Here is a 14,884-nt window from a genome sequence, read left to right as displayed (position 1 = left end):
AATCGTTTCACAACACTTTATACAACAAATGCATAGGTCACCGTTCGTAATACTATAAAATAAAAAACAAACTACACAGGGAAATTTACACTTAGCAAGTGTCAATAAATTCGGGTATCAGAAAACACTTAGTCTATGAATTTAAAAAAAAAAAGTTTATCAATAATTGCATCCAATAACAAATCCTGTACATTCTTCTACTAAATTTACTATTAGGTGAGAAACATCAAACGGGCATTAAATGATGGAAAACGTGATACGAAAAATATGGTTGGAGATGGCAACAAATATAGACTTTCCGCCATATCTTTCTTATGACGTCTATCAAGTGCTCTTATTACTATTCATATTCACCACAAAGACTACTGACAGAAACCAAAATGTCTAATGTAAATTCATTGTGATTTCTAGTGTACACATTATAAACTGGTGTGTACGAAATTTATTTATTTATTATATTAAAATATATATATATATTTTTTTTTTAACTTTTGCTACTGTTTACTGATTAATAATTATAACTCTATTGTTTTGTTGCTTTAAAGTCAACAGTTTCGCAGCCATGGCACGCGGTCATCAAAAAATACAATCGCAAGCAAAGGCCGCTGAAAAGCAAGCGAAGATGAAAAAGCAGCAGGGCCACAGTGCCAACGATCAAAAGAAAGCAGCACAAAAAGCACTCGTACATGTTTGTGTCCTCTGCAAAGTAAGAAACAACGTTATCTAATTATCTTAAATACTCATAAACCCAAAACTTATATTTTTCCACGCAGTCGCAAATGCCAGATCCTAAGACTTACAAGCAACATTTTGAGAATAAACATCCGAAAAATGATATGCCTGAGGAGCTGAAAGACCTCTAACATTATTATTGAACATTATCAAATAAACGACGAGTTGCCTACGAGTACGAATATTTGCAACAATAATATTTGAAACAATCAATAATTTAAAATAAAATGCAAAAATATACGCAAACTTATCTTTAAAACGCATACATTTGATTGGCTTGCATAATAAAAGTTTCAATTTCTGTCATAATAATTATGAAATACATTCGGGGACTTAGGGCATTTAGTATATTTTATAGCTTTAAAAACCATATGAAAAATAAAATTTGTGTACGATTTTAAAACAAAAAATATTGGTATCAAACAAAACGAAAAAGGTTTTAAATGACCATGTCAGGAAATTAAATAAAACATAAATAGGCTCACACAGCCGGTAATCGCGGCATCTGCATTAAATCTAAATGTTTGCGATCGGGAAAATCTGCTAAAATGGTTATACCAATGTTATTATCCGGTAATAGCGGCGTTTCTTCATGATATCCAAACCAATAGATGATAATACCGGGTCCAAATCTACATATATAATATATGGAATAGAATCCGATAGTTAATTGCAAAGACAAAAGTTACCGATTGCAATAGCTCAATAATTGCTGCTGTATGTTCCATTTATGGCTTTTGGTATCTCCGAAGTTAGCCTTACTCTCTATCCAGTTAACTATAAGACCTTTGTACAGGAACGGCAATATAACCTTGATATCGGGTGTCTTGTCATATCCCATACGACGCAAATCTCGCTCGTCATAGAAAAAAATGCCAGCTGCATTAGCCAATTGTTTAAGTTTTAACTCGTACTCTTCACCAATCATTCGTCGTCGAAGATCTGTAATAGGTCCCTCCTGATTGTCACTGTATAAACATTGCTGTACGTTAGCGGCTAGACGTGCGTCATTAATCAAGTGGGGATGCTTTATCAATTGGGAAACAGCAGGTCTTTGCCTCATATCATATTTCTCTTGCAATAGAAGCCGACACATCGCTATGGGATTTATAGATTCCGCACAGGCCATGCGTATAAGAAGATCACTATCATTATACAAGTGGCATTCATCATCGTATCTGAACAAATGTTTCAAATCATTCATGCGAAAGGTCATTAATGCAACGCTATTATTTAAACTTACATTTTCAACAGTAATTTGGCGCGATTCTCGTGCCGCCAGTGCTGACCGCGCGCCTTATTAAATATTTGCGATTGTAGTATGCAAACCAGGGCTAATGGTTCAATGTCATTGAAAATGCGAGTTACCATTTTTAGCTCGCAGTCCATCGGCAGCCCACCACCGCAGAATTCATTTATGAACTGACAGATTTGAGAATACTCTACATTGGTCAATATCTTTTTTTTTATTGGTTTCCTTTTTTCCATTTTATTTCCACTTTGTGCCATACTTTAATTCAAATCTAAATTTTGCTCTTAATTCCGATCAGCTGATGAAACCATTCTTGACAGGAATGATTTCATCATAAGTGAACTTAATACAGTTCTTCATACAACTGAACTAGTTTATCACACCAAGCCGAGAACGATTTACCATATAAAAATAAGAAATTCTCTTATATTTGCATATGCGCGCACTCATTGTAGTTTCATTAAATTTCAATGAAAATGTAAGCTATATGAGACTGTAAAAAAAAAAAAAAAAAAAAAAAAATAAAAATAAAAATAAATAAATAAATAAAGAAACGCATATCAATATCGAATAAACATATGTATGTAAATATATGAAAAATTAAATTTGGAAAACGTTCATGTCTGAAAACACAATTTTTAATGAACAGCAATAAAGCTATCTAAATGATACCAATATTCCATTCTAAATTCTTATAATAATTGACTTTTTTTAATTCATATACATATGTCTTTATATATTGGCGATTGTTTGGAATGCTTTGAATTATAAGACTTTAATCGACAACTGGAGCTGCAACTCTTAATCAAAACAGCTGGTAACACTCTGACCAAAGTAATACATACATAGCACTTGAGAAAGAGAGACACGTCAGAATAAATCTATATTTGTTAAATTATTTACACAACTATTTCCCTTATTGAATATTAATCCGAATACGTTTTACCATGAAATGTATCCTAGTGACTGTAATGCTGACGCTCTATCTAGCTTATTTAGTTATGGCATTGCCTGTAACGAAAAATAAAAGGGAGGAAAATAGCAAGGAGCCAAGCAGCACAACAGACACAGCTGACGTAGAAGCTGCATTGGAATATGAACGGTATTTACGCGAAGTTGTGGAAGCCTTAGAAACTGATCCAGAGTTTAGGAAGAAATTGGACAAAGCACCTGAGGCCGACATACGCGTAAGTTTTACGATATGGGTATTTTCCTGGAAAACCACTTTTTGTAGCCTGCGAACCCCTCGGTTATTATACCCTGAACCCATTGAAAATTGGAAATCAGGGTATAATGGTTTTATTGAAATTTAAGTAACAAGCAGAAGGAGGCGTGGCAGACCCCACAATGTATATATATTCTTCGTCGATTTTGCCCTGTCCGTCTGTCTGTCTGTCCATATGTTTGAACGCGTCGATTTCAGAAGATATAAGAGCTAGAGACTTCAAATTTTTTAAAATGTCCGTATATATAGCGCGCATATCAAGTTTATCACCGAAAATCTATAGCTTATCCCGTTAATTTTTATCGATAAAAAACCTTATCGAAAATCAGTTATCAAATTATATGTCCTACATCTTTTAAGCTACAGTGTCCAAATTTTAAATACATATATATTAAGATGCATTTTATACAATTTCGGTTTTTGTTAAAATTTACCCCCCACTCCTATATTTATCCCCTCACCCACACCTTCGTAAGAGGCGTATTTCAAATACTAGAGACTTGTGCTTTGGCAAATGCATGCATATTAATGTTATAATCATTATCTGAAAGCTTCATGAAGATCGTCTATCGACAAAAAACGTTATTAAACAATTAAGTTCCCATAGTAAGCCCATACTGCAGCCAATGCGTGTTTATGCGTGCGTGCCTGTGAGGTTGTGCGAGTGAAATATCAGTTGCTCGTAGGGTTCAGGGGATCTCGTAGTCGAGCAGTCTCGACTAGAGCTTTCTTACTTTCTTCACTCCAAGTTGATATTCTAATCATTCTGGACTTCTTTTCTGCACACAAACATACACATGCACTTATTAGCACGCGCTCTGCTAACTGCACAGTAAGCAGCGGCTGCGCTTGGGCTGCGCTGCAATGTGAGCAATATTACAAGAATTTATTAGTTGTCTTTTGTAGATAGGCTATCTTAATGAAGCTCCCAGAGCATGATTATATAGCTAAAATGTGTGTACATTCCAAAACCCAAGCCTCTATTACTTGAAATTCTTTTTTACAAATTGGGGGCTAAGGGGGCATGGTATTCAAAATCTGTAAATTACAAAATCTTTGTATCCGTTAAATTTATATACAACGCAAATTTGAAGTCTCCAGGTCTAAGAGTGTTCAAATTAGGCTGAAAAAACAATGTCAATTTTTCGATTATTCTCGATAAAAAATTTATCGGATGAGTTATCGAAAAATAAGATAAACTTGTACTGCCTATGGTATACACGAGTATGCATGCCAAATTTCAGCTCTGCAGCTCTTCTATCATCTGAGATTCCTTTGCTCATACGGACGGACGGACAGAGCTAAATCGACTCAGCTCGTCGCCCTGATCAAGAATATATATACTTTATGGGGTCTGCCACGCCTCCTTCTGTCTGTTACATACATTTAACATAACCATTATACCCTGATTTCCCATCGAAAATGGGTTCAGGGTATAACAAGTAAGAAGACTCTAGTCGAGACTGCTCGACTAGGAGATATCCTGAACCCTCCAATCTGATATTCTAATCACTATGCACTTCTTTTTGGCACACATACATACACACGCACGTATTAGAACGCGCTCTGCTAACTGCGCAGTAAGCAGCGACTGCGCTTGGGCTGCGCTGCAGTGTGGGCAACATTATAAGAATTTATTTGTTGAATAATTTAATTTATAGACGTACAATCTTAATGAAACTTTCAGAACATAATCCTAATGTTCAAATGTATGTACATTCCAAAGCACAAGTCTCTAGTACTTGAAATACGCCTTTTACAAAGGTGTGAGTAAGGCGGTGGATATAAGGGTCGGGGGTAAATTACAACAAAAACCGAAATTATATAAAATACATATAAGTCTACATATAACATTTTCAAGCTCTAGCTCTAAAGGTGTAGAAGATATAATTAAATAACTAGCTTTCGATAAGGTTTTTGATCGATAATAAAATATCGGGAGTAGTTATCGATATATAAAGAAAAACTTGATATGCGCGTGATATACATGGACCTAGGAAAAAAAAATTCTCTAGCTCTTATATCTTCTGAGATCGACGCGTTCATACATACGGACGGACGGATGGACGGTCGGACAGACAGACGGACAGGGCCAAATCGACTTAGCTCGTCGCCCTGATCAAGAATATATATACTTTATTGGGTCTGCCACGCCTCCTTATGCCTGTTACATACTTTTAACAAAACCCTTATACCCTGATTTCCCATTTTCAATGGGTTCAGGGTATAAAAACGTATGGTTGAAAAAATGTCTCATTCGATACGTCACCTTCGACCCTGATTACAACTAAAAAATAAACAAGTAAGAAGACTCTAGTCGATACTGCTCGACTAGGAGATACCCTGAACCCTCTAATCTGATATTCTAATCAGTCTGCACTTCTTTTCGACACACATACATACACACGCACGTATTAGAACGCGCTTTGCTAACTGCGCAGTAAGCAGCGACTGTGCTGGGGCTGCGCTGTAGTGTGGGCAACATTATAAGAATTTATTTGTTGAATAACTTAATTTCTAGACGTACAATTTTAATGAATCTTTCAGGGCGTAATCATATGGTGAAAATGTATGTACGTTCCCAAGCACACGTCTCTAGTATTTGAAATACGCTTTTTACAAAGGTGATGGTGAGGGGGTGGATATAGGGGTGGGGGGTAAATTACAACAAAAATCTAAATTATATAAAATACATATAAGTCTAAATTAAAAATTTTTCAATGGGTAATCAGGGTATAATGGTTTTGTTGAAATGTATGTAACAGGCAGAAGAAGGCGTGGCAGACCCCACAAAGTGTATATATTCTTGATCAGGGCGACGAGCCGAGTTGATTTGGCCCTGTCCGTCTGTCTGTCTGTCCGTATGTTTGAACGCGTCGATTTCCGAAGATATAAGAGCTAGAGACTTGATTTTTTTTAAATGACCGTATATACAGCGCGGATGTCGAGTTTGCTTTTAAAATTCGATAAATCATCCCGTTATGTTTTTATCGAATAAAAACATTTAAGTTCAAGTCAGATGCCAGTACAGCTAATTGTGAATGATTTTTTATTTTTTTTAATTTCTCAAATATTCAATACTAGCTGGCCCGGCAAACTTTGCATTGCCCTATCCATTATTTCTAGGTAAAAAATTGTTGAAAGTTTGGGATACACTCTGATTAATTTGTTAATCTGATTTTCATTCAAGCACTTTGTGGTAAACGACATTCTTCGTTTTTTGGTCAGGTGCAAGAACAAATAATGCGGATGGTTTGCCAACACGTGAGCATGCCACGTACAATTGACCATGAGAAAAACACGCATTTTCTAGATTGAGGCCACAAATAGTCAAGGATTGACCCTGTGATTTGTTGCTCGTCATGGCGAACGCAAGACGAATCGGGAAATTTCCTTTGAGTATCGACGCGTGAATCACATTGCTCATCACTTTTCTTATCACCAAACGCGTTCCATTGCACAGTTTTGGTTGGTTTAAATTTCTAAGCATGATAACTACTGAACCAACCTTCAGTTGTAAATTGTGCGGTGGTAAACCAGGCACATCCAAGGAGTTCAAAAATTCAGTTGGATAATTAGTGGCTTCTTCTTCGTTTGTTACACAGTCGATAGATTTGAATGAATACAGAGTACCAATGATTTTATTTTGAATTATAAAATTAAGGTCATCCACATCTTTATTTTTAGCCGCCAAAATTGCTCGCTCACTTAACCATTTAGTATTTTTGTGGAAAGCAATGATATTCGGAAATACTTTATTGATAAGCTCATCTTTTGATGAGACGAAATTGCAAAAATTTTGAGGAAATGAAATCAAGCCACTCGATTCGTCAACAGGAATACGGCCATTACCGATATTCAGCAATTGCTTCGAGAAATCATCAGCAGATAGATCGTTCAACAATGCAACTCTCATATTTACAGACAGTTGCAGTTTGGTTACATATCGCCACAACGCGGCGCCTTTCTCGGGCGATTTCTCTTTTTTCAGTATTTTTAAGATCTACTATCCTACTCGTAGCGGAGATAAATCCAACAAATCAAAAACCATGAAAATTGGTCCAGCCGATCTCGAGTTATAAGTGGAGGAGCGCTTTTACACAACTCTCTTTTATATACATAAAAATAATAATATATAATATATAATATATATATATATAGATAATATGTAGATCATATGCTGAAAGTTTTATTAAATTCCATTCAGTCAAAAATTAATTAAAAATCATCAAATATTTGGCCAATTAACAAACGCACGTGCAGCAGCTACAACAGCATCGTATACGTGTGCACACATACATTCAAACTTCTTCTGGAACATTCTTTGAATCACATCAGCTGTTAGTTTGGTTTAGTTTTGGTAGATGACGCAGCAGCAGTGAATCCATTTGAGTTTTGCCAGTGCAGCTTTTAGAAGTGAGGTGGCGTAGTGTGTTAGCGGTATGACGCTCGAAGTCGCGGTTCGAATACCGATCGGTGAAACTGATGTTAATTTGTTTAATTGTTTCAAAATATTTTTATATTTTCATAAATGAGTTTTCTATTTAATTTATATTTTTAAATACACCGAAATTGAAATTTTAATACTAAATGTGCGTTTTTATTAGTTTGGTTCAGGGTAGTATCTAGTCGAGCACTCTCGAAGCGAGTTTTCTTACTTGTTTTTTTTTAAATTCAAATACGTACGATTGTCACATTGTCCACTATAGAATTGCCCATTGTATTTTAAAAACGCACCAATTATAGTGCTAAAAACTCTTTAATTTTACAAATAGTTAATTCTTTTGATTAGTACAATAATAACAAGTAAGAACGTTGCAGTCGAACGTTACCGACGGAATACTCATTCACATCCCATCACCAATTTAGTACGTTAAGTTTAGCTCTGATATTGTAGAAAAACGCCCCTACTGGGCGTAGACACCTTATTTTTGGTCAGTTCATAGAACTAGCTAACGGTAACCTAACTGCAAAACTTACGCTGCTTACTCTCTAAAAATGTGATAATTACAGGGTATTTTTCGATATGCCACGCCCCTAAAAAGTCGTAACAATTATTTTTGGTTCATCGACAGCGGAGGTTACTAATAACCATAGCTCGAAAATAACTGTTAACACTTTTTCGTTGTCTGCAAATAAGTGTCTTTCACTGACACAATCAAAAAAACTCAGACAGAAACTGTTTTTGTCGCGTCTGGCTTAGCTCGCTCGCGCTCTGAGGAAGACAGTTATTTCTGTTTTCGTTTCCTCAAGTCAAACACTGATCGTTTGCTTGAGTTAAATGAAGCAAACTGTCAGTTGCGTTTGTATGGGTAATCACGCGCGATTGTTGCGTTCTTTTTGTATGTATGTATGCATGTACTTACATGCACACGAAGGCAAAGACAATTTCTGTTGAGTTTTTTAGTCAAACTGTTTTTTGCTGAGAGTCTTTGTGTGAGCGAAAACCGTATTACTGTTTGCGCGACACTCATGTGAGAGCGTCACACGAATGAATCATTGCATTGCGTCTGCCCGAAACAGATTCTAAAGAAAACAAGTAAGAAAGCTCTAGTCGAGACTGCTCGACTACGAGATCCCCTGATCCCTTGAAGTAATAGCTATTTCAATAATTTTTCGCGACTTTCAGCTTACACAAGAAACACGCACACACACACACGCACACACAGGCATACATACACACACATATATATACACACACACACACACACAAACATTTACATACACATACACAAACAAACATAAACACGCATGGGCGGCAGTGAGCGCTTACTATGAGAACTTAATTGATTAATAACTTTTTTTGTGAACGTACGATCTTCATGATTATGATTAAAACGTGAATATGCATGTAATTGCCAAAGCACAAGTCTCTAGTATTTGAAATACGCTTTTTACAAAAGGATGATGAGCTATCGATTTTTAATGATAAACTTGATATCCGCGCTGTAATTACGGACATTTAAAAAAAAAAATTGAAGTCTCTAGCTCTTATATCTTCTGAAATCGACGCGTTCATACATACGGACAGACGGACGGGCAGACAGACGGACAGGGCCAAATCGACTCGACTTTGTGGGGTCTGCCACGCCTCCTTCTGCCTGTTACATACATTTCAACAAAACCATTATACCCTGATTTCCCATTGAAAATGGGTGCAGGGTATAACAAAAAGCGTCGTTATGATGCGAAGCAGAGCATAAACGAAAAAACGATCAACTCTCATTTGCGAGCTCTGCTAATAACTTAACTATCAAAATTTTTATAGTTTCTGAGATATGAACTTTTGCCACGCCCACGTCGCGGATCTACATTCAAAATTTCAGCTTTCTAGCTCTTCAACTACAGTGCTTATCATAATTATAGCCCACTTTTAATCCACTGAAACGAATCAGCTGAAAACTTTTCCCAAATGGCATATTTCCTCAAAATCTTCAAAAATGAGTAGTTCAATATTTCAATTATGAATGGCAAAAAACTTTTTCACTTAAAATTCACGATTTAATAATGATTTCTTAAAAAGAAGTAAAAAACAAAGAAAAACAGCACCATTTTCTGTATCAAAACTATAGCCCATATTCATATTTTTGTAAAAAAAATCCGAATTCGTTGCGGATTGATGGAAAAACTAATGTTAATACTTAGTCCGGCCTCCATTTGCCTTAGTTAACTCAAAAATTCTCTTCCTAATTGAAACCACTAAATTTAATAAAAGGTCCTTTTCGAAACTTTGTCATTCATTTAGAATTTGCGTTTTAAGATATCCAACTGTTTCCAACTGGCGATTTTTGGCATACACACACGTATTGCAAGATTACCCCAGACATTTTTATCGGGTTGAGATCCGAAAAACATGCTGGCCAGTCAAGGACATCAACATGACATTCCTCCAAACACTCTTTTGTACGTCTGCACACATGGATTCTGGCATTAACCTGTAGGAAAACCATTGGTTTCTTACATAATTCCCTTAAATATGGAATGAGACTACTATCCAGAGTCTGAATATACTCTTCAATGTTCATTCGGCTCGTTACAAACTTCAATTCCCAGGTACCAAATGAAAAAAATGTACCCCAAATCATGACTGAGCCACCTCCAAAGTCTGTCCTTGAAAAAAACATAGGATCCTTTGCCAAATCATGCTAATAAGAATCAAGCCCATCAGGACCATCCAAGTTAAGCTTCTTCCCATCAAAAAATATGACCTGTAAGGGTAAAGGTAAAGGTCGCAGTATGTCTTTCGGCAAAATCAAGTCGAGCAACCTTGTGGCGACCTAGCAACTTGGGTGGTTTGGTCAGTTTAGATCTCTTTATGATTCCTGAGCTCTTAAGTACTCGCCAAACAGTCATCGCTGACTTAGATTCGCCCACATGTGAGGCCAAAGCTGTACAAGCGGTTGCGCTGTTGCTGGCTTTCTTAATAATTTTGCGTTTATCGTGAGCAATTAGTAACGGTTTTCGACCAGTACGTGTTCTTGATCCTTATTCTTCTGGGCTATCCAAAAAAATTTTAATTACACTTTAACTTCTTTTCAAAATTCGTAAAATACTCGAAATAGACTCTCCTGACTCGAAAAGTGAGAAAATACGGCCCTTTTCATAATAAGATAATTGTTTTCCCAGCGGCATCTCTTAAAAACTATCTAAATTTACCTAATTACAATGTCTGTAAATCCAAAAGTCTGTTTCGCACTTAGCAGTACTAGCAAAAATGCTAGTACATAGCAAAAGTTAACGGTTCTTTCTTAGTTTTCCATAAATTGAACAAAAATTTTGATAAAATCTACTAAACATGCTCCAGTCTATAAAGTACTGTAAAATTTATTTTTGAAAAACCTTAAAAATATTGTTACAACGGGCTCAAAGTTTAAGTTGCAGGGTGGGCTATAATCATGATAAGCACTGTAGTATCATTTGTGGTATATCGGAAAATGCATTTTCCGATTTGCCACGCCCTTAGTGGGCGGATCGGGAAAATTTTAACACTTTTTAATTCGGAGATCTACTCGAGTATGTGTTCCACACTTCATGTCTATAGCTTCAATAGCGCCGAAATAAACTGCATTCATACGTACGGACGGACAGCAAGACGGACATTGCACAAAACCAATAAACTCATTTCACTTTCGTTAATGAGTATAAAAAGCAAGGAGTTCGCTCACTACAAAAAGTAAACTTTTGGAAAATGCTCATATATTCTGTCTAGTGTGTACCCCAATAATCATATGAACCATTTAGAGTGGGAAAATTGCACAAGAGCTTGATTATGTAAATCATCATGTGCGAACAAAACTGGATGAAATAAAACGTCGTGAGTTGGAGCGTTTGCGTGAACTGGCCAATAGAGAATTCGAGCTTAGTAATGACATTGATCGCAACCATTTAAAAGTACCACAACATTTGGATCACGGCAATGAACATACTTTCGAAATCGAAGATTTGCGTAAACTGATTCAGAAAACCTCTGACGATTTGGCTGAGGCCGATCGTAAACGACGTGGTGAGTTCAAGGAGTACGAAATGCAAAAGGAATTTGAGCGGGAAGCGCAAAAAAAAGTAATGGATGAAGAGTCTCGAAAAAAATTCGATGCAGAAATAAAAGAAAAGGAACAAAAACATAAGCAGCACGAGAAAGTCCATCATCCAGGTAACAAAGCGCAATTAGAGGAAGTCTGGGAGAAGCAGGATCACATGGATAAGGACGATTTCAATCCAAAAACCTTCTTTTCCATTCATGACATTGACAGCAATGGATTTTGGGACGAAGCTGAAGTAAAGGCACTCTTCGTCAAGGAACTGGACAAAGTATACCAAAGTAATTTACCCGAAGATGACATGCGCGAGCGCGCTGAAGAAATGGAACGCATGCGAGAGCATTACTTTCAGGTATGTTTCTACATTCAGTTTTAAGCAAGTAAGAAAGCTCTAGTCGAGATTGCTCGACTACGAGATCCCCTGAACTTTTCGAGCAATAGGTATTTCAATCATATTTCGCGTTTTTCTGCTTAGACAAGAAACACGAACACACACACGCATACACACACACACACATACGCACACACAAGGAGCCACGCCTAAACACGTATGGGCTGCAGTGTACGGGGCAAGTTTTCGATATTTAAAGCAAAACTCGATATGCGCGTGCTATACACGGACCTAGGAAAAGAAATTTCAAGTCTCTAACTCTTATATCTTCTGAGATCGACGCGTTCAAACATACGGACAGACGGACAGGGCTCAAATCGTGTCAGCTCGTCGCCGTGATCAAGAATATATATACTTTGTGGGGTCTGCCACGCCTTCTTCTGCCTGTTACATACATTTAACAAAACCATTATACCTTGATTTCCCATTGAAAATGGGTTCAGGGTATAAAAATAAAACGCCAATATTAATGTCTAACTTATTTCCGACTCAACTATAATTAGGAAACTGACACTAATCATGACGGACTTATCAGTATGGATGAATTCATGCAACAGACCTCAAAGGAAGAGTTTCAGAAAGACCCTGAGTGGAAGACTATTGATCAACAGCCTCAATTTACACATGAGGAGTACTTGGAGTTTGAGCGACGACGCCAGGAAGAAGTACAAAACATGATTGCTCAAGGCCAACTACCCCCACATCCCAACATGCCGCAAGGCTACTACGCAGTCCCACCAGCATCATTTCAAGCACCTGCGCAAGGTGCTCAAATGCATTATCAGCAACCGAATCAATTACTTGAGCAGCAGCAGCAACAGTATCATCATCAACAGCAGCAATACGCTCAACAGCAACAGCAACAGTATGGCGGGTCGCAGCCCGTTCCAGCTTATCAGCATCAACAGCCGCAGCCGCTCATATATCAGCAACCAAGCCAGCAGCAGCAGCCACTGCCTACTTATCGGCACGTACAACATAATGGTCATCCTGAGCAAGTTTCTCTGCTTCAACAGAGCAATAGTGAGACACCTTCACTTGTGCAAAAGCAGCAGCCTCAAGACAAATTGCAGAATGTCCACACAACATCAGCAAAGATCCCAACAACAAAATGAAGAGCATTAAACTAATCATTCCATAATTGCATATTCCGTAAAACAAAACTATAATTTAAATTTTCGGTGATTTAAAAAACTACCAGTTTATGTATTTCATTCAAAAATTAGCTGTTGAGTACAGCAATGTTTTACCATAACAGTTTTTTGTATGCTTCTCAAATATACTTGAAAATAATAAATAATATACGTTGATAACAATGCGAATAAACAAAACAAAATATAACAAGTAAGAAAGCTGTAGTCGAGACTGCTCGACTACGAGATTCTTCAACCCTTCGACCAATTGAAATACACCCACAAACACATATAGGCACGCACGCATGAGCTGCAATGTTGGCTTACGATAAGAACTTAATTGTTTGATAACTTTCCTTGTGGATGTACTTTCTTCATGAAACTTTAGACGTGATTATAGCATAAAGGTGCGTGTATGTGCAAAAGCACAACTCTCTAATATTTGAAATACGCTTTTTACAAAGGTGTGGATGAGGGGGTGGATATATGGGCGGGGGGTAAATTTAAAAAAAAATCGAAATATAGATCAGATCATTCAGATTAATATTGGGGAGGAGAGGAAGATTGGAGATATAATTAAATAGCTTATCGATAAACATAACGGGAACAGTTACCGATTAATATTGGGGGAGAGGAAGATTGGAGATATAATTAAATAGCTTATTATCGATAAAAATAACGGGTACAGCTATCAATTTTTTGAGATAAACTCGATATCCACGCCATATATACGGACATTTGAAAAAAAAAAATTGAAGTCTGTAGCTCTTATATCTTCTGAAACCGACGTGCTCAAACATACGGACAGACGGACGGACGGAAGAACAGACAGAGGGACAGGGCCAAATCGACTCAGCTCGTCGCCCTGATCAAGAATATATAAAGTGGTCTCCTTATTTCTGTTACATATATTTCAACAAATCTATTATACCCTGATTTCCCATTTTCAATGGGCTCAGGGTATAAAAATAACAAAAACGGCTCTTGTTTAAATATAAAAATGCAATCTATCCAAATTCCTCATCGAAAATAATAAATAAAAAAAGCAAGTAATCAATAGAGGAGGTTACTAGTAACCTAACTATCCAAATTTGAAGCTTCTAGTTTTTATACTTTAGGATATATAAACTTTGGGCGGACATATATCCGCTTAGCTTTTTGGTCTTGGGTGGTCAGCCCGAGTATTTATATCATTTTCAGGTCTCTAGCATCAATACTGCTCAAAATATATCATAATTTGAAAAATCACTATATATTAGGTACGATTTGCCACGCCCCTAGTGGGCGTAGACATTAATCTTTATAGAATTATATTAGCTCACGTGCAAAATTTGAAGGTCTAGCTTTATAAATCTCCTAGAGATACAGTTTAATCCGATTCCTAGTGGGCGTAGACATTAATCTTTATAGAATCATAATATTAGCTCACATGCAAAATTTGAAGGTCTAGCTTTATAAATCTCCTAGAGATACAGTTTAATCCGATTCCTAGTGGGCGTAGACATTAATCTTTATAGAATCATAATATTAGCTCACGTGCAAAATTTGAAGGTCTAGCTTTAAAAATCTCCTAGAGATACAGTTTCATCCGATTTGCCACGCCCCTAATGGACG

The 14,884-nt window shown here is 36.8% G+C and overlaps 3 protein-coding genes across 4 annotated transcripts; 2 read left to right on the top strand and 1 right to left on the bottom strand.

The window, feature by feature from the left end:
* Positions 1-562: 562 nt before the first annotated feature.
* On the top strand, positions 563-982 carry LOC6583655 (zinc finger protein 706). The gene is made up of 2 exons (XM_002009284.4): positions 563-706; positions 774-982. Exons 1-2 carry the CDS (start codon positions 563-565, stop codon positions 861-863), a joined length of 234 nt encoding a protein of 77 aa, XP_002009320.1. The 3' UTR covers positions 864-982.
* Positions 980-2,357, bottom strand: LOC6583654 (CDAN1-interacting nuclease 1). Its single transcript, XM_002009283.4, has 3 exons — positions 1,976-2,357; positions 1,422-1,910; positions 980-1,364 (listed from the first exon to the last, which is right to left on the bottom strand). The coding sequence occupies exons 1-3, from the start codon at positions 2,239-2,241 to the stop codon at positions 1,214-1,216; spliced, it is 906 nt and encodes a 301-aa protein (XP_002009319.2). The 5' UTR covers positions 2,242-2,357; the 3' UTR covers positions 980-1,213.
* Positions 2,358-2,820: 463 nt separating this feature from the next.
* On the top strand, positions 2,821-13,453 carry LOC6583653 (nucleobindin-2). Of its 2 annotated transcripts, XM_002009282.4 has the most exons (3): positions 2,824-3,171; positions 11,451-12,098; positions 12,641-13,453. In XM_002009282.4, exons 1-3 carry the CDS (start codon positions 2,932-2,934, stop codon positions 13,250-13,252), a joined length of 1,500 nt encoding a protein of 499 aa, XP_002009318.2. In that variant the 5' UTR covers positions 2,824-2,931; the 3' UTR covers positions 13,253-13,453. The 2 variants fall into 2 exon arrangements, with proteins under 2 accessions (XP_032587014.1, XP_002009318.2); XM_032731123.2 differs by lacking the exon at positions 11,451-12,098 and having other exon boundaries at positions 2,821-3,171.
* The last annotated feature ends 1,431 nt before the right edge of the window (positions 13,454-14,884 follow it).

This window comes from Drosophila mojavensis, unplaced genomic scaffold (assembly GCF_018153725.1).
Source record: "Drosophila mojavensis isolate 15081-1352.22 unplaced genomic scaffold, ASM1815372v1 contig_74, whole genome shotgun sequence".
Taxonomy (NCBI): Eukaryota; Metazoa; Arthropoda; class Insecta; order Diptera; family Drosophilidae; genus Drosophila; species Drosophila mojavensis.
Note: the sequence above shows the minus strand (reverse complement) of the source record. Positions and strands in the feature narration are given on the sequence as shown.

Bases quoted from the DNA above. Each gene is read 5' to 3' on its own strand.
- LOC6583655 (XM_002009284.4), top strand. From the start codon at position 563: ATGGCACGCGGTCATCAAAAAATACAATCGCAAGCAAAGGCCGCTGAA. The intron at 707-773 runs GTAAGAAACAAC...TTTTCCACGCAG, and splicing joins ATGTTTGTGTCCTCTGCAAA to TCGCAAATGCCAGATCCTAA.
- LOC6583654 (XM_002009283.4), bottom strand. From the start codon at position 2,241: ATGGCACAAAGTGGAAATAAAATGGAAAAAAGGAAACCAATAAAAAAA. The intron at 1,911-1,975 runs GTAAGTTTAAAT...ACATTTGTTCAG, and splicing joins GCCAAATTACTGTTGAAAAT to ATACGATGATGAATGCCACT. The intron at 1,365-1,421 runs GTAACTTTTGTC...TTATATATGTAG, and splicing joins TTATTGAGCTATTGCAATCG to ATTTGGACCCGGTATTATCA.
- LOC6583653 (XM_002009282.4), top strand. From the start codon at position 2,932: ATGAAATGTATCCTAGTGACTGTAATGCTGACGCTCTATCTAGCTTAT. The intron at 3,172-11,450 runs GTAAGTTTTACG...TGAACCATTTAG, and splicing joins CACCTGAGGCCGACATACGC to AGTGGGAAAATTGCACAAGA. The intron at 12,099-12,640 runs GTATGTTTCTAC...AACTATAATTAG, and splicing joins TGCGAGAGCATTACTTTCAG to GAAACTGACACTAATCATGA.